This window comes from Triticum urartu, chromosome 3A (assembly GCF_056163025.1).
Source record: "Triticum urartu cultivar PI428250 chromosome 3A, HENAU_Tu73, whole genome shotgun sequence".
Lineage (NCBI taxonomy): Eukaryota > Viridiplantae > Streptophyta > Magnoliopsida > Poales > Poaceae > Triticum > Triticum urartu.
Genome location: NC_141875.1, coordinates 532,976,003 through 532,993,974, shown reverse-complemented (window position 1 = coordinate 532,993,974; position 17,972 = coordinate 532,976,003). Strand labels below are relative to the sequence as shown.

Sequence of the window (17,972 nt, the reverse complement as noted above, 5' to 3'; positions counted from 1 at the left end):
ATAGGTTGAATAGCTACGTAGAAGGGTGGGTTTGCACAAGGGTCGAGAAGGAAGAATGGATTGTTGAACATTCAAAAACAAGGCCGCACGTGGAGCGATGAAATAGCAAGAAATTGGTGGGGATTGTTCATTTTCTTGTGCTTTGGTTATAAGAACGGGTTGTAAGTTAATTTCCTGCAGTTATAGAAACAAAACCAATTTAAATAAGAACGCCTTTTGCTTCTTTATGTATTTTTTACTCGGCAGACGAAAATATCAGAGGCACAGGTTTCCTTGTTATTTTCCGCAGCCGCATCGGTTTCTGAACATGGATGTTGTAAGCATACAAGCATGCTTCTCTGCTGCGTGACAGAGAGATAAAATTAACCTAAGGGCACAGGCAGCCACGGCCATGCCACCGGTGAGTGTTCAACCGTGACTCTCACGGTTGCATCGTCACGCCCGCCGTTATGGAACGAAAACGTTTTTAAGCACAGAATCTCGGTTGTGCTTCTGGGGCTGCATAACTGTGGCTTTCGTGGTAACTGTTCCTCGCCTGTTCTAACGCATGTTCTTTCTGTTATGAATGCATGACTGTAAGTAGTTCAAATAACCGTGCTTGTGATGCGTGTCCAACCGTGCCTCATGTGCCTTCACGCGGTGCTTCTGTGATGCAAAGATTTCAAACACAATGGGTCACGGTTGTGGTTGCGTTTCTGTTTTACAAATGGATATAGTGCCTGGCAGTAGGTTCACGGCGTTTGCTGTTGCTACTAAGGCACGTGGAATCATGGTCGTGCCTGTGTGTGGCATGTAGAACAGTGCTTTACAATGCCGAAGGCAGGACCGTGTGCTCGTTCTTGAAAAGCCATGGTTCTGCCATCACTTCATTCACTTGGTTTTGTCCGTGTTTTAGCAGAATCATCTGCAAAGCAAAGGCACGGCCTTGAATCTTCTAGTTACTTAATTGTAACACGCACGTTGGGTTTCCGCAATTAACGCACAAATGTGACTCCACGTAAAACACAAGCATGCCTCCCTGAGGAGCTTTACCTTGCCACTCCTGGTTATAGATCAACGGATGCATTTGGAGCACAAAGAGACACGAAGGTGACCTCTGACTTGAAACACTGACACACTTGATGGTTCGTGCATTTGAGTTAAAATCTTACAAAGAAAACAATTGTAACACGGACAGTCGTCCGATTATATTAGGTTTCCGTAATAATCGCACAATCGTGACTCCGGGTAATAATAAACCATGCCTCTCCACCGACTCATTGTGAATACAATTAGAAAACCTCTGTGCGTGACTCTATGTAATTAGAAGACCGTTGAGGGTTGTATGCCCATGCTTGTGACCCTTGACACTAAAACACAGAGTAAACACCCGTGCCTCTATGATGTATGCACGTGCTTATGCCCGTACAAGGAAATACGCTTTTAAAAACAGGGTCTCTCGTATAGCCCATTCCTTGCCTCACAGAGTAAACGCCCATGGCTGTGTGTAAGACTAAGGTTAGCGTGACTCTATGTAATACCACAAACCATGCCTCTACGCGCTTCATGCCCGTGCCTGTGATAATTGTGATCCCGCGTAAAACGCAAGCATGCCTCTCTGGGCCTCCATACCGTGCCTCTCCTGGTGTTAGAGTCAATGGAGTCATCTGGAACACAAAGAGACAGGAACGTAGACATGAACTGTTGTACATGCCTGTGTGGCACATAGAACAGTCCGTCACAATGCCAAAGGCAGGACCGTGTGTCTGGTACATGACAATGCCAAGCTATACATGTGTCTGGTACGTGACAAGCCGTGACATGAGCGTTTCAGCAGAATCATTTGCAAAGCAGAGGCACGGCCTTGAATCTTCTATTGACTTAAATGTGAACGTGTCCGTGGAAAATTTTGCTGCTCATAGAGGCAAGATGACTATAGAACCGTGCTTCCGGCGTCAAACAGATTCTTCTATTGAATGTGTGCCGTAATAAATAATTAATACACGGACGGGCACGCCCCGTGCCTGGTCTGTGTGTGCAACAGTGCATCTTGTACCTTGAAAGCGGTGGTTCTATTTAATGTTTCAAGCAGTCACCTACCATTGAGTTGGTATGAGTAGTACTTAACCCGGGCCCCCCTGTCAGAAAGGAAAATAGAAGAAGTAATTAATCTGGACCCCTCCGCTCCTCGTCGTGGGTATTTAAGGCGTCTCGTGTTGATTGACAGGCTGTAATCCATTTCTGCAGATCCTCCTCGGTGAGCACTGGTCGTGGGCGGCGCCACCCCAGCAACGGAGGTGGAGATGGAAAGCGCTGCTCGTAGCATCAAGAGGTCGAGAGTGGCGCCACCGGTGACGCCACTTTCTGGTGGTGTGCTGGTCGTCGGAGGGGATGGAAGCGGTGACCATGCTCCCTCCCGATCCGATGAGGAAGAAGAGGGATGTCGTGCGGACCGCATCAGCGATCTCGCCGACGGTGTCCTAGGTGAGATCATCTCTCGTCTTCCCATCAAGGATGGCATCCGTACTCGAATCCTCGCACGTCGTTGGCGTCCTTTGTGGCCCATCACTCCTCTGAATCTCGACTGCCACGAGATCTCCGACTCTCGTCTTTTTAACGATGGTGAAAAAGTTCATATCGAGACCATATCTCATCTGTGCGCCTTCACCAAGGAGCCCGTTCGCAAATGCTATTCCGGAACGCGGCTCTGTCGAAATCATGTTGTCAGTCTTCCGGAATCCATTCTGTCCGGCCATGCTGGCTTGGTTAGCCGCCTCTATATTCCGGCGTGCTACCTACAGTGCAGGCCCTCCATCGTTGATGCCTCGTTCCGATCCTGGAATTTGAACAATATCCAGGTTCTTGAGTTCTATTACCTCTTCCCAGAATTTCTGACGCAAGAGGTAACTCTATTGGATCTATGCACTTTAACTACTCCCTCGGCACCGGAGTCCGTGTTTCAGTTTTCCTCCTCTCTCCACACCCTCGGATTTGCTCTTTGCCAAATAGCAGACAATTACATAGGGACGCTTAAGCTACCACTGGTGAAAAGACTCTCGCTTGTGGCTGTTGATATATCAGACGCGTCGCTGCAAAGCATAATCCACACTAGTTGCCCTGCACTTGAGTCTCTCCTTCTTGTTTTCAATAGAGGAGGTCGCCGTGTCACAATAAACTCATCTAACGTTGTAAGCATTGGCATTTGTTGTCCACACGGGGAACTCGATGTTGAGGATGCCCCTTCACTTAGACGGTTGATTGTTGATTGTCTGGTTGATGACTGTTCAATAACCATTGTCTCTGCACCTAAACTGGAGACGTTGGGTGAATTCGTGTTTGTGTCTTCCTCGAAGTGTCTTGAGGTACTGACTTTCCTTAATACTGGAACAGAGTTGTACTTGTTCCGATGTTTGTTTTATTAATTTGATGGTCTTTGTTGTATTCTTCATGCAGAGTCAGGACTTGGAGGTAACTGTCGTCTCTGCGTCTGAACCGTATCCATGTCGTCTGACGTGTCTTGAGGTATTGAGTTTTTGTGATACTTCCAGCTTAACTTTATTTGTGAGGAAACAAGTTTTATTTCATCCAACCTTTATGCTATTAGTTTTGTGATTCATCTTCTATTAATTTTCATCAAGGGTTTGAAGGCAGTCAGTCTAACAACAATGCGTCAATCTGTCAAGACCTTGCTTATATACATTGATTATAAGGTGGACATTGTCGTTGATTTGCTGCAATGCTTTCCAAAACTGGAGAACTTGTTTGTCGAGGTGATGATCTTTAGAAATTTGCATTCTGTAGTACTCGTTCCTTTTTGAAATGCTTGTCTTAATTTTGACTGAAATTGATGCTCCTGTACCTACACATGAGTTATTGGTGTATACATCCATATATAGACAATTCTATGTCTAACTTCTTGTTACGGAGGTGGTAGAATTAATTGTTGCATTTGGTTTTTTGATGGTCTGTATCTCTTTTTATAGACGTTAAGTATTTTCAACCTATCATTTATATTTTAGTGACCGTTGATTTCTCGTGGTGAAAAAAACAAATGGTGTCGTAAGTACCGGCAGTTTCTCAAACATCACGACGTTTGTCTGAAGACAGTATCGCTGGAAGATTATGTTCGCTCTGGGAGTTACGCTGACTTTGCGATGTTCTTTATTCTTAGTGCAAAGGATCTGGAGACCATGACCATTAAGTTTACCTCCCCTCCCTCAAAGTTCACGGGAGTATTTTACGAAAAGCAACAAAGGGTTCTGGAGTGGCATAGAAGGGCTTCTAAACATGCACGTCTTAGATTATCATCAAGTTGCAGCCATGCGCGTCCGCATTTAAGAAAGAGGAGTCTTGAATACCTGGATTTGACGGTTCCGTTCAGGTGTGGATGCTAAAATCAGGCCTTGTGTTAGTTGTCCAGATGTATGGAGTTATTTGTTGTTGCGTTCTTTTGAGCTTGGGTTTTATGTAAACTTTATCAGACTACCGTTGTAGTCTTTGCACCATGTGTAGGCTTGTTTGTTTTTGTGTTGCGTGCAGTCATGAAGGAAATGTGTGGTTTTGCGGCTTTGTATGGCCGAAGGACCGTAAAATGTTGTGGCACCAAGGTTAAGAGACATAAAGTAGATTTAAAATGCTGCATGGGTAACCGTGCTTTGTTGTATGTACGACGGTGCTTGTCTTATATATGTACCTGTCATGCACACAATGGATGTACAACTGTGCCTGTGTTGCAGATAGAGCTGCATGATGGTTGACTTGCATGTTGCCTGTCTTATATATGGTGATGGGTGCCTTGCACTGTTTCTGGTCCTCGTACTGTGGTTATAAAAAACGGCTTGTAAGTTTATTTGGTGCAGTTGTAGAAACAAAGCAAATGTAAGCATAACAGATTTTGCTTGTTTAGGTATTTTTATTACTCAGCAGGCGAGATGAAAAGAGCTGAAAGCATATAGATCCACCACAACGGTGAACCAAACCTTTTTTGTGGGGCGTTATGTAGTGCTTCTGGTTACCGCACAACCGAGTTTCTACTCAACAGGCCACACCGAAATGCGCCTCGAGGATTCTAGCCATGATACTGCAGACTCACAACCATGCTTTTGACCTTGTCCTGGCATTGTGGTTTTCGTTCTCTTCTTGTATAACGTGCCTTTCACAGCCACCCTACTGTGCGCGTAGAAAAGGAGCAACGCCAGCTGATAAAGTGCTTTTTCTAGTACTAGATGTGTGGACCTTGTTGCATGACTTTCATGCGTTTGACAGTGGCTCTTTGGTACAGAACCGTGGTTGCAGAGAGTTCTTGCCCGTGCTTTTAAGGACAGTGTCTCTTGGATCGGTCATTGATTGCCTCACAAAGTAAACAGTGAGGGTTCACATCTGAATCCAATTCTGTTATGTTTCTGTAGTAAGCGCACGAATGTGACTCTGACAAATACTCAAGTATGCCTCCATGGGCTTCTCGTTCGTGCCTCTCCGTCTAAACGAGTCTACGGAATCATTCGGAAAACAGACACAAGCGAACATGACTCTATATAATACCACGTGATGCCTTTGTGGATTTGATGCCCGTGTCTACGACCCTTATCACTAAAATACAGAAAGTCACAAACGCACATAACCGTGGCTGCAGAGACTTTAGCAAGAAAGAACCGTGTCTCTATGGACTTCACGTCTGTGCTTTTAAATACAAAGAAATAAGCTTTTAAAATCAGTGTCTCTCGTATAGGAAATTCTGTGCTTCATAGAGTAAACGCGCGTGGCTGTGCGTAAGACAAAGGTTCACTTCCGTGGGCTAGACGCCCGTGCATCTTCGTCTGATCGAGTCTCGCAGACGAGCATGACTCTGTGTAATACAATCGACCATGCGCAATAAACGCATGATTATGACCCTGCCTAATATTAAAGTATGCCTTCATGGGCTGCTCGTCCGTGCTTCGCCGTCTGAACGAGTCGACTGAATCATTCGGAACACAAACACAAGTGAACATGACTCTATTTAATAACACACGATGCCTTTGTGGATTCGACGCCCATGGCTGTGACCCTAATTACTGAAACACTGAAACAGAAAGATTGCAAGACCGTGGTTTTAAAAAACGCGCAACAGCGGTGACATCTGCAATTATGTCCCTGCACTGTGCCTAACCGTACCTCATGTGCATAACCGTGCTTGCGATGCTTCTGTGATGCAATGATTTCAAACACAATGGGTCACGGTTGTGTTTGCGTTTCTGTTTTACAAATGCATATAGTGCTTGGCAGTAGGTTTCCACCGTTTCCTGGGAAAGAATTACGTCTTTACGTGCTACTGAAGCACGTGGAATCACGGGCGTGCCTGTGTCCCGTCGTATCACTTCACGGCCGTTGTGTGGTTCGTGGCAAACCGTGCGTTTGCCATGGTCGTGCCTGTGTGACAGGTAGAACAGTGCGTCTCAAATCACTTTTCTACGAAGTCATTATCGTCTATGTGTTTGCTCACAAACCGTGGTTCACTGAATCATTCGGAACACAAACGTTAGCACAAGCGAGCATGACTATATATAATACCACACAATGCCTTTTGCGGATTTGACGCCCTTTCCTGTGACCCTTATCACTGAAACACAGAAAGTCACAAATGTACATAGCCGTGGATGCAGAGACTTGAAGCCCTTTTAGTTAATGAAATGTACGGCATGAGCAAAAGACCGTTTAGCCATCTACCGAAATACCGAGTTAGCTGTTGGTAAGGTTACAGATTGAGCAAAAAAGGTACGGGCATTGTTGCAGCACACCTACGTAAATTCCAAAACTGGAAAGTGGCGGGAACATCTAACTCCAGCACTGTTTTCAGCACTTACAAATGAACGGATCCTTTAAATCCAGGTACTCAACACATGCGTGCCTTAGATCCAAGTTCCCGTGGTTGCAACTTGGCGACAACCTAAGGCAAGCATGTTTAGAAGCCTTTTTGTCCCACTGAAGCACGTCTTATTGCTGTTTGTAGAATTCTTCCGTGAAGTGTTCCTGAAGAAGAAACTTGATCCTCATAGTCTGCAGCTGTGCTGCGTTGGGAATAAAGAATGTTGAAAATCGAATGCTTTTGTCGCATTGAACATAGCTTTCCAGCGTCAGTGACTTCAAACGAATGTCATGATGGTGCTCGCAAGAACAGTCGTTTGCAAGACTTTCTTCATTAGGGGTTATTTCCTGAATAAACATGAATATTTGAAATGGTTAAGCTCGATAAAGAGTGATTCTGCTGGAAGGAATAAGTCTATAACCTCTGTTGTAACAAAATCTTTCTTTTTAGTTTTGTCCTAATACTCGTCCATGACTATATACACCTTTGTCCATTACATATAAGTTTTCCTTTTGTTGAATGGAGTTCTGCACCATGCATGGTATGTGTTTTACAATCTGTGTGAGAAGCATCACCTTGATATACAAGTTTTCCAAGCTTCGGAAGTGTTCCACCAAGGAAAAGACTGCGTGTAGGTCATAATCCATGCTGATAGACAACGTCTTGATAGAATGAACCGCTGTGGATGTGCTGACTGTCGACAAACACTTCATGTAGAGTAAAACATAATATTAGTAGAGTAAAGGTTGAATTGCATGGAACTTGTTCATACCAATGAATGGAGGTGAAAGTATTGTTGAAAGTCAGTACCTGAATAATTATACGGTCATTTGTGATGCTGGATTCACAGAAAATATTGGATAATTTGCCCATGACCTGCAGTTTAGGTGCAGAGGTGATAACTACTCACAACTTTTTGCAATCACCATCACAAAGCAACCGTTGAAGTGACGAGGCATCTTCTATAAGAATTTTACCATAGTAACCAGAAATGCCGATGCTTATAAGGTTAGGTGAGTTTATTCTGATGGAATGGTGCCTGACTGTCCAAACAAGCAGCAGAGACTCAAGTGTAGGAGAAGTAGAGCTGATGATGCTTTGTAATGAGACGTCTGATACATCAACATCTACTAGCGAGAGTCTCCTGAGCAGTGGTAGTTTAAGTACCCGTACATAATTGTCTGGTAACTTGCAAAGAGCAAAGGCGATGGTTTGGAGAGAGGAGGAAATCTGAGGGTTTAATGCTGGTGGTGATGGAATGAGCGAAGCGCATGGGAATGGCCCTATGTCATGTTGTCTCAAGCATGGTGGGAACAGGTAGTAAAACTCGAGCACCTGGAGATTGTTCAGTCTTGGGGATCAAAGCCAGTCATCGACCGTGGAGTGCCTGCAATCGAGGTAGGACGCCGGAATGCAGAGGCCGCGAACTGCACTCTGACGCCCGAAGAGGATGGCCTCTGGAAGGTACGAATCATCATCGGAATTATCTTCACCGACATGTTCTCCTCTAAAAAAAGTTCCAGTGTATGTTACGCGGACGAGTTCCTCCGGTGTGGCGGAGTTCACGGTGACCAACTCGAAATGTACTTGATCTAGAGGGTTAAAAAGACGTGGGACAGGGATCTCACGGCAGTCCAGATTCAGAGGAGCGGCGCGCCAAATAGGGCGTCATCGACGTGCGAGGATTTGAGTGCGAGCGCCTTCCTTAGTGGACAGACGGGATATGACCTCACCAAGGACACCGTCCGGTAGGTCACTGATGCGGTCGGGACCAGACTGATCTTCTTGATCCTCGGATCCGGTAGGCGCACCCTCGCCGCTTCCAGCCGCTACCGCCAAACCACCAGAGGAAGGCGTCGCCGGTCGCGCGAGCCTCGCCCTCTTGGTGTTCGGGGCACAGGATTAGACCTCCATCTCCGTCTCCATTTCTGGGATCGCGCCGCCTGCGAGCGCTGCTATCTGTGGCATGGATCTGGATAGTCCAAGAAAGAGGAGGGTGTGGCTAGGGTTTCAAGACGCCGTCCGTCCGCCTTAAATAGCCGGAGCCTGGCCTCTGGCGATGAGCCAGACCGGTGTCACCGAAGGAGACGTCCGTCGGACCCTTGGGTTTCCGTGGCGGCGCCGCGTGGCGTTCACATCCGAATACGTGGAGACGCCCACTGAAACGTTGTGTTTCCGCAATCAACGGACGAACGAGGCCCCTCACAGAACACAAGCATGCCTCCATCGCCATCCCAACCGTGCCTGTCCTGGTAACATAGTCAATGGATGCATTCGGAACACAAAGAGACACCAAGGTGACTCTGGATAATTATAGGTCATGCGTTTGTTAGTTTGACAACCATGCATGTGACCTGAAACACTAACACACAAAAAGTCGTCTTCGTGCGTAAAGGATCGTGACGCTACTAAACATACAAAGTCGACTTTCGTGCATTTGAGTTAAAAATCTTACAACGAAAACAATTGTAACAAGGACAGTCGCCCGATTCTACTAGGTTTCCGTAATAAATGCACCAACGTCACTCTGGGTAGGAACTAACCATGCCTCAGTTGGCTGGACGTCCGTGCCTCTCCTTTTGACCGAGTCCACCGACTCATTCGGAACATGATCAGAAAACCTTTGTGCGTGACTATATATAATAGCACGCCATGCCTTCGAGGGATGTATGCCTGTGCTTGTGACCCTTGTCACTGAAACACAGATAGCCACGAACGTTGACGTCTTTATCAAGAAAGAAGCATGATGCAACTCGGTACTGAACCGTGTCTCTATGAACTTAACGTCTATGCTTTTAAATTCAAGGAAATGAGCTTTTAAAATTAGCGTCTCTCATATAGGCAATTCCGTGCCTCATAGTGTAAACGCCCCTGGCTGTGCGTAAGACAAAGCTTCACTTCCATGGGCTAGACGGTCGTGCATCTCCGTCTGGTCGAGTCTCACAGGCGAGCATGACTCTATGTAATATCATCGACAATGCGCAATAAACGCATGATTGTGACCCTGCCTAATACTAAAGTATGCTACCATGGGCTTCTCGTCCGTGCCTCTCTGTCTGAACGAGTCATCTGAATCATTCGGAACACAAACACAAGAGAACATGACTCTATATAATAGCACACGATGCCTTTGTGGATTTGACGCTTGTGCCTGTGACCCTGGTGACTGAAACACAGAGAGTCACAAACGTACATATCCGTGGCTACAGAGAGTGCTAGCCCATGCCTTCGTACCTTGAAAGTCATGGTTTTATTTAATGTTTCAAGCACCCATCTACCATTGACTTGCTACATGTAGTACTTAACCCGGGCCCTCCTGTCAGAAAGAAAAATACTAGAAGAAGTAATTAATCTGGACCCGTATTTAAGTCGTTTCGTGGATGGACAAGCTAGTCCATTTCTCCAGATCCACCGTCTGTCCAGATCCACGCCATAGATAGCAGCGCTCGCAGGCGGCGCGATCCCAGCAATGGATACGGAGATGGAGGTCTACTATGGTGCCCCGAGCACCAAGATGGCGAGGCTCGCGCCACCGGCAATGCCTTCCTCTGGTGGTTTTGCGGTAGCGGCTGGAAGCGGCGAGGATGCGCCTATCGGATCCGAGCATCAAGAAGAGCAGTCTGGTCCTGACTGCATCAGCGACCTCCCAAACGCCATCCTCGGTGAGGTGATCTCTCGTCTGTCCACTAAGGAAGGCGTTCGCACTCAAATCCTCGCACATCGATGGCGTCCTTTATGGCGCACTGCTCCTTTGAATCTCGACTGCAGTGAGATCCCTGTCCCACGTCTCTTTAAGCCCCTAGAAACAGTTCATATAGACGTATTGTCCATGCTCCCAGTAAGGATGTCATTCGCATTAGATATTTTGGAACTCGGTGTAGTTTTCAAACTAACGTTGATGGTTCGTGCCTTCCGGAAGCCATCCTCTCCGGTCATGGTGGCACAGTTCATCGTCTCTGCATTCCGGCGTGCTACCTCCACTGCAGACCCTCTACAGTTGACGCCTGGCTTCGATCCCCAAGACTGAAGAATCTCCAGGTTCTCGAGTTCTATTACATGTTCCCAGGTTTTGTTGGAAAAACCATCACACTACCACACGAAATCTCTTCGTCTGCGCCCTCACCGCCGACTTCCACGCTACTGTTTTCCTCCTCACTGCACACCGTCACATTTGCTCTTTGCCAGATACCTGACAAGTATGCACGATCATTTAAACTTCCACTCCTCAAGAGGCTTTTGTTTTTTGGAAGTTGATATATCAGATGTCTCACTGCAAAGCATAATCAGCCATGGTTGCCCTGCCCTCGAGTGGCTCCTACTTGTTTGCAATAACTTGGACCACTGCATCATAATAAACTCAGGCAAAGTTGAAGTCATCTGTATCCTTTGTGAGAATGGTCAACTCGTTATTGAGGATGCGCCCTCACTTAAGTGGTTGATTCACGATATTCAGAGCCGGCACTTGCAGATAACTGTCTTTCATGCACCTAAGCTTGAGTGTTTGGGTAATTTTTATGAAGGATTTCCTGAACCCAAGATTGTTTTTAGCTCTACAGTTATCGAGGTGCTCACCTTTTGCACTATACCCTTTACTTGCATTCCTTGCAGTGCCGAAGTTTCATGTCACGCGACCTTTTATCCAGCTAATTTTATGATATGTGCTTGTCGCAGGCTTTGTCTGTAGTCAGCCTATGAATGGCGGTTCAATCTGTGAAGACCCTGCTTATCCACATGTCATTAAATCTGAACAAGGTTGTTGCCTTGATGTGATGCTTTCCTAGCCTAGAGAACCTGTTTATCAAGGTAACGATTTCTAGACACATTGAAAGCACATACAATGCACAGCGTACTATATTCGAGGCCTCTACCTCCTTTTGTACTCCTCAAGTATTCTCACTCTTCATGCATTTTCAGGGAGGAGTATGCCGCGAGGAAGGTGTAACAAATAAGTGGCGCCACAAGCACCGGGAGTTTCTAAAACAGCATGGCATTCGCCTGAAGACAGTAAAGTTGGAAAAATATGTACACTGCAACAAAAACATTGAATTTGCAAAGTTCTTTGTTCGGAACGCAAAGGAGTTAGAGACTATGAGGCTCAAGTTTCTCTCCCCCCAGACAACATCACTGAAAGATTTTATGAACATCAAGAAGAGGTGCTTCAATGGGGCAACAAGGCTTCTAGACGTGCTCGTCTTATATTGTCAGGGTATTGTAGGCATATGAACTTGGATTTAAAAGTACACATCTAGACAAACCAGTGTCCAATCATGGATTTGCCGGATCCATTGACCTGTGGATGTTGAAAACGGTTATCCGAACGTCAGAGATAGGTGTTGTTGCGTGCTTTCCAGTTTGGACTTCGAGCTTGTACTTTATCCATTGTCTGTAAGGTTGTCAGGAAACTATCAAGCTCAAAAAACTATCAAGTTTTCATGTTTTTGTGCACCGTCTGTATGTTTGGATTTACTTTTGTGAATAGATCGAGCGACTAAAATCATTTGGAATACGCAGTCACGTGTGATGTTACGGCCGTGCCTCTCCAAATAACTCGTTAGCTGAGGTATTTTACAATACAGAGGAGGGCGTGCCTCTTGTACCTGTAAGACTGTGCGTCTGTTATCACTGCACGGCACTTCCTTTGTGCATGTCCGTGACTCTGTGGTGAACATTTTGGGTGGAAACACGCTTCCCACTCTAGAACATAGTGTCTTGTAGAAACATGACAGTGTTGTTTCTGCGAATCGAGATGTTCTTGTCGTGGAACCGCTGTGCTTGTGCTTTGCTTAAAAGCGTCACCATCCATCTTCTTCTACTCCGATCCAAGTATCTGGCCATCAGAGCAAGAGCGAGACGGTGAGAGATCGGCGATGGAGGCGATTCAGGCGACCATCGTACGTCTTATCGAGGTGGTCAGGGAGAGCAACCCGCAGCCCAACGCGCTGCAGCGCCTCCAGGGGCTGCTGATGTCCTCCATGGCGCGTTCCTTCTTCGATGCCAGCTTCGCCGCCTGGCTCAAGGGTGCACTGGAAGACTTCATTCACAAGTTCAGCTTCGCCAATAGCAAGGTGAAGGACCTGACTGCTCGCCTCCATTCCATGCATCGCCTCCGTAAAGATCGAGCCTCCGCCTCGGCTTCCGCGACCTGGCTCGCCGGCCTCCATGGGAACGATCTCTTTCGCGTGCTGATGGCCCTGCAGCTCCCGGTCGGGACGCCGCCGGAGGAACACCTGGAGGTCGCTCTCGCCGCGCAGTCCCTCATCATGCATGATGACATCGACAAGTTCAGCCAGATCTACGGACAGATTGTTTACGAGGATAGCTGCAGCGCCGTCCACGAGTCGAGCATGGCGGCCTACTTCGACCACAGGCAAACTTTGGTGAAGCTTGTTCAGGAGCACATCCACCTCGCCGATGCCGCCCCCACTTCTCGTCCAACCTCTGGACCATCAAGGGCACAAGCCTGGGCGCCTTGATTAGGTCCTTGCCTTGGCTCTCCGTTCATTTGCTGCAAGCCACATCCCACATGCTTGGAGGCAAGTTCTATATATTTGTGCTAGATACTACTACTTTTGAGTTTCCAGTGACCCAGTCGATCTATCATGACCAGGACTTCTATTTATTGTGTGTGCTCTACTATGAATTTGACTCTAATATTGTATGCCTGTCGTTAATTTCCATTATTAATTAATACCATCGGTCGTTTAGTATTACCAACTTAGTTTATCTCTTGTAGTCCACTTTTTATGCATCTCTCTGTATGCGTGCGCATGTTTCATTTGTGGTGATGTTAATCTACATGCCTCCTCATGCCTCTTGTACCTGTAAAACTGTGCGTTTGTTATCACAGCACGACACTTCCTCTGTGTATGTCCATGACCCTGTGGTGAACGTGTGGGTGGAAACATGGTGCACAGCCTAGAACATAGCGTCTCGTAGAATCACGACACTGCCGTTTCTGCAAATTGAGATGTGCTTGTCGTGGAACCACTGTACTTGTGCTTTGTTTAAAAGTGTGCCGTCGCTATCTTTTAAATACAAGGAAATATAGATAGCCACGAACGTCTATGGCATTTATATCAAATAATATATGTAACATCAAGAAAGAAGGATGACGCAACTTAATACGGAACCGTGTCCGTAGGGAGTTCACGTCCGTGCTTTTAAATACAAGGAAATAAGATTTTAAAAACAGCGCCCCTCGCATAGGCCATTCCGTGCTTCACAGAGAAAACGCATGTGGCTATGCGTAAGACAAAGGTTCAAAAACAACGTCTCCCTAATCTGCCACTCATTGCCTCACAAAGTAAATAGCGAGTGTTCATATCAGAACCTAGTTCTGTTCGGTTTGCGCAACAAACGCATGAACGTGACTCTCTCTAATACTAAAGTATGCCTCGATGGGCTTCTCACCCGTGCCTCTCTGTCTAAATGAGTCGACAGAATCATTTGGAAAACAGACACAAGCGAACATGACTCTATATAATACCACACGATGCCTTTACGTAAGATAGAGGTTCGGCTCTGTGGGCCAAACGCCTGTGCATCTCCGTCTGATAGAGTCATGGGCTAGCGTGAGTCCATGTAATAATACTACCGACCATGCCTTTGAGCGCTTCATGCCCGTGCCTGTGTCCAGCTTGAGCTTGTCATAACGTATGTGTCATACTGGAGGGCGAGCTTTGCCTTCGCCTTCTCATCAATAGGATTGATGGAAGCCTCAAATAAAGCAACAACACCAAGCATCCAACAACAAGTCAAGATAGTTTCAAGTTGAAGGAAGTCTCAAATAACCGCTGGGGCAACAGCAAAACAAGCCCGAAACATAACAAGTTCATTTCACAGCGATACACGGCCTATTTATTGAACCTAGATATATATATAGATAGATAGGTATGGTAATACACAGCAAGTACTTGGAAACAAGAGCTAACATACCAAGTTCATTTCACATCGAAACATGGCCCAGCCAGTTCTAAATGAGGTTGATGGTGATCATCATCCTCAAGTCAGGGCTACCCGAAGATTCTTGCCATGAAGGAACTTCTTCCACCCCGCCCGGTTGAAGACAGTGCGACCGTCCGTGTCCACTGCGTAGGCACATGTGGTGATGGAGCCTGTTCTGGTAAGGCGTAGTCCAGCAGACATGCCTTCTTCATGCGTCTCGATGCCACAACTAACAGATAACCTCTTAGGTAATTTCTGAAAACAGTTGGTATGATATATGAGCATGTCACGTGCAATTATCAGCAAATCATACACTTGAAGACACATATATCATTGGATTCAACACTGGGCATATATATCATCACATCACTACACTAGACGCTAATCATCAAATTACTACAGTAATTAAGCATATCATTAGTTTACTACGTACACTAACCACGTCATCGCATATTACTACACTACATAAGGATATATCACAGTACTACAACATGCATATCATATCAACTAGTACACTTATTAAGCATGCATATCGTGTAATTACCAAAGTAAGTAACATACCATGAGATGCTGTTTAACATTCGTCCTCGTGAGGCGTGTCACGAATGGCATCCCGACGTAGTCTTCACGTAGCGGAAGCATGTCCCAGAGGTTGCACGTTTCATCGCCGCTCAGCCTCAGTCTCTGGGCATAGAGTGCTTCATCAAGTGGGTTCTCATCATCATCTGAATCCTCACCATCGTCCTCCTCATGAACTTCATCCTCACTATCGGAAATCAAATTCAGATAGATAACAGAAATCCTGGGCCTTTCTACTCTGAAGGAGAAGCTGATCAATTCACCCCCACTAAGACGCAAGCGGGCGATGAAGCGATCCCATTCATCCCCTTGAATCTGGGTTATCGTTCGCCCCTTATCGACCTGCATAGTGTACGGCCCCCCAAGAGCGTCGAAGGTCACGGTGTCTCCGACGAGCTCATTGAATTCCAATCTCACATTGCATGGGACGATCTGTGCAAGATAAAAACAAATAACAAACACAATGCATTAGTGGAAATAGCAATAAAAAACAAAAATAATGAACTGTCGGAAGGTTCATATAAATTGTTACCGCTGCAAAAACAAAAGTAGGGTGGAAGTAGATGCCGAACAGCGTGGCAGTACAAAGGCTGGTCCAGCACCGTGACTTGCAGAGTCGACACGGTGCTTCCTCCATTCTACAAAGAACATATTGAACTCTAAGTTGAATTGTACGCTACCGTAGTACAATAAACGGTGCTTCCTCTCTTTTCCCTGTTACGGCTCAGATCCTACACTACGACATCCATCAATCTAACAAAGAACCATCTTATCTATCAACAAATCATCTACCGCATGGATCAAATAAAATTTCTGGATTAGATCTGCGCCCGGAGGGAGAAGCATGCGGTTTGGGAAGGGAAGAAGATTCGCGAGGGGGATGAGGGGAGATCTCACCTACTTGCCAAAGTTGGTGGCGGCCGCGTAGATCAGGCGGCGAAGAGATGCGTCGTCGGGAGCTGGCGGCGGCGGCGCTAGTCGAGAAGGGGAGGAAGAAGTTGAAAATGATGTGGAGTACTAGGTGCACTTAGACAAATGTGGTACAAGTGGTGGCGCGTGTGTGTGGATGATGAGGGGACCCTATGTGTCGGTACCCATAGAAAAAAAATTGGCATTTCCAACTGCCTCACGGGTATTCAAACCAATTCGACTGATGCAGTGTGTTCGGCCGAACCAATTTGCATTTCCTTAAGACATTTATCCAGACACAAACACATGAAAAAAAGCATGCACCGAGGCTGTGCTCCATGTGTGGCATAAGTGGTCCTGTGAAGCTGCAACTAGGACCAATGTTGATATATGTTGTTATTAGCTAGGGTACCAACACTATTTATTGAGGAGACGCCCGTCGGACGACTGGGTTTACTGAGCAACGACATGTAGCGTTCACAGCCGAATCCGAGGAGACGCCCGTCGAAGCATTGGGTTTCCCCAATAAAGGCACGAATGTCATGCAACGAAAACAATTCTAACAAGGGCAGTCGCCCGAACCTATTAGGTTTCTATAATAAATGCATAAACGTGACTCCGAGTAAGAACAAACTATGCCTCTGAGGGCTTGATGTCCATGCTTCTCCATTTGACCGAGCCCACCGACTCATTCGGAATACAATCAGAAAACCCTTGTGCGTGACTCTATATAATAGCACGCCATGCCTTTGAGGGTTGTATGCCTGTGCTTGTGACCCTTGACACTGAAACACAGACAGCCATGAACGTCGATGCCTTTATCAAGGAAGAAGCATGACACAATTCAGTTCGGAACGGTGTCTATATGGACTGCACGTCCGTGCTCTTAAATACAAGGAAATAAGCTTTTAAAAACAGCGCCTCTCTTATAGGCCAATCTGTGCCTCGCAGAGTAAACGTCCGTGGTTGTGCGTCAAAGGTTCATCTCCGTGGGCTAAACGCATGTGCATCTTCCTCTGATAGAGTCGCAGTCTAGCGTGACTCTATGTAATACTACCGGCCATGCCTTTGAGCGCTTCATGCCCGTGCCTGTGACCCGGAACACTGAATCAAGGATGAGGCGGCTGCTGCGGGTTTCCGCTATAAACGCACGAACGTGATCCCATGTAAAGCATAACCCATGCCTGTCTGGGCTTCATGGCGGTGCCTGTGCTTGTGGACAGTTCAACGGATTCATTTGGAACACGTAGACAAACTAACGTGATTCTACACAATGGCAAGCCGTGACTTTCTGGGACTCACGACCGTGCGAGCAATATACCAGGCCAGCGTCTCTCAAATAAGCCATTCCGTGCCTCACAAAGTAAACGTGGCTGCGTAAGACAAAGCTTTGCCTTAGTGGGCTTAACGACCGTGCTTCTTCATCTGATTGAGTGGACGAAATCATTCGGAACACAAAGACAGGCGAGCGTCACTCTATATAATACAATATCATGCCTTTGAGGACTGTACGCCCGTGCCTGTGAACCTTAACACTGTAACCATTAGTATCCAAACCTCCGCGCTTCTATCAAATAATATACGTAACATCAAGAAAAAAGCGTGACTGAACTGAGTACGCAACTGTGTTCGTAGAGAGTTCATATCTTCTGAACTTTTATTAACAAGAGTTCGTGTCTGTAATACCATCGACCATGCCTTTGATCATTTTATGCTC

At 46.3% G+C, this 17,972-nt stretch overlaps 2 protein-coding genes across 2 annotated transcripts; one reads left to right on the top strand and one right to left on the bottom strand.

Moving 5' to 3' along the window:
• The first annotated feature begins 12,690 nt into the window (after positions 1-12,690).
• On the top strand, positions 12,691-13,296 carry LOC147980390 (uncharacterized). The gene has a single exon (XM_087515590.1). It carries the CDS (start codon positions 12,691-12,693, stop codon positions 13,294-13,296), a length of 606 nt encoding a protein of 201 aa, XP_087371716.1.
• Positions 13,297-14,824: 1,528 nt separating this feature from the next.
• On the bottom strand, positions 14,825-15,983 carry LOC147980389 (uncharacterized). The gene is made up of 3 exons (XM_087515589.1): positions 15,879-15,983; positions 15,329-15,778; positions 14,825-15,022 (listed from the first exon to the last, which is right to left on the bottom strand). Exons 1-3 carry the CDS (start codon positions 15,981-15,983, stop codon positions 14,825-14,827), a joined length of 753 nt encoding a protein of 250 aa, XP_087371715.1.
• Positions 15,984-17,972: the final 1,989 nt, after the last annotated feature.

Excerpts from the sequence above, each read along its gene's own strand:
- LOC147980390 (XM_087515590.1), top strand. The coding sequence starts at position 12,691 with ATGGAGGCGATTCAGGCGACCATCGTACGTCTTATCGAGGTGGTCAGG.
- LOC147980389 (XM_087515589.1), bottom strand. The coding sequence starts at position 15,983 with ATGGAGGAAGCACCGTGTCGACTCTGCAAGTCACGGTGCTGGACCAGC. Across the intron at positions 15,779-15,878 it reads CTACTTTTGTTTTTGCAGCG|ATCGTCCCATGCAATGTGAG; the intron begins GTAACAATTTAT and ends TATCTTGCACAG. Across the intron at positions 15,023-15,328 it reads ATGTTAAACAGCATCTCATG|AAATTACCTAAGAGGTTATC; the intron begins GTATGTTACTTA and ends AACTGTTTTCAG.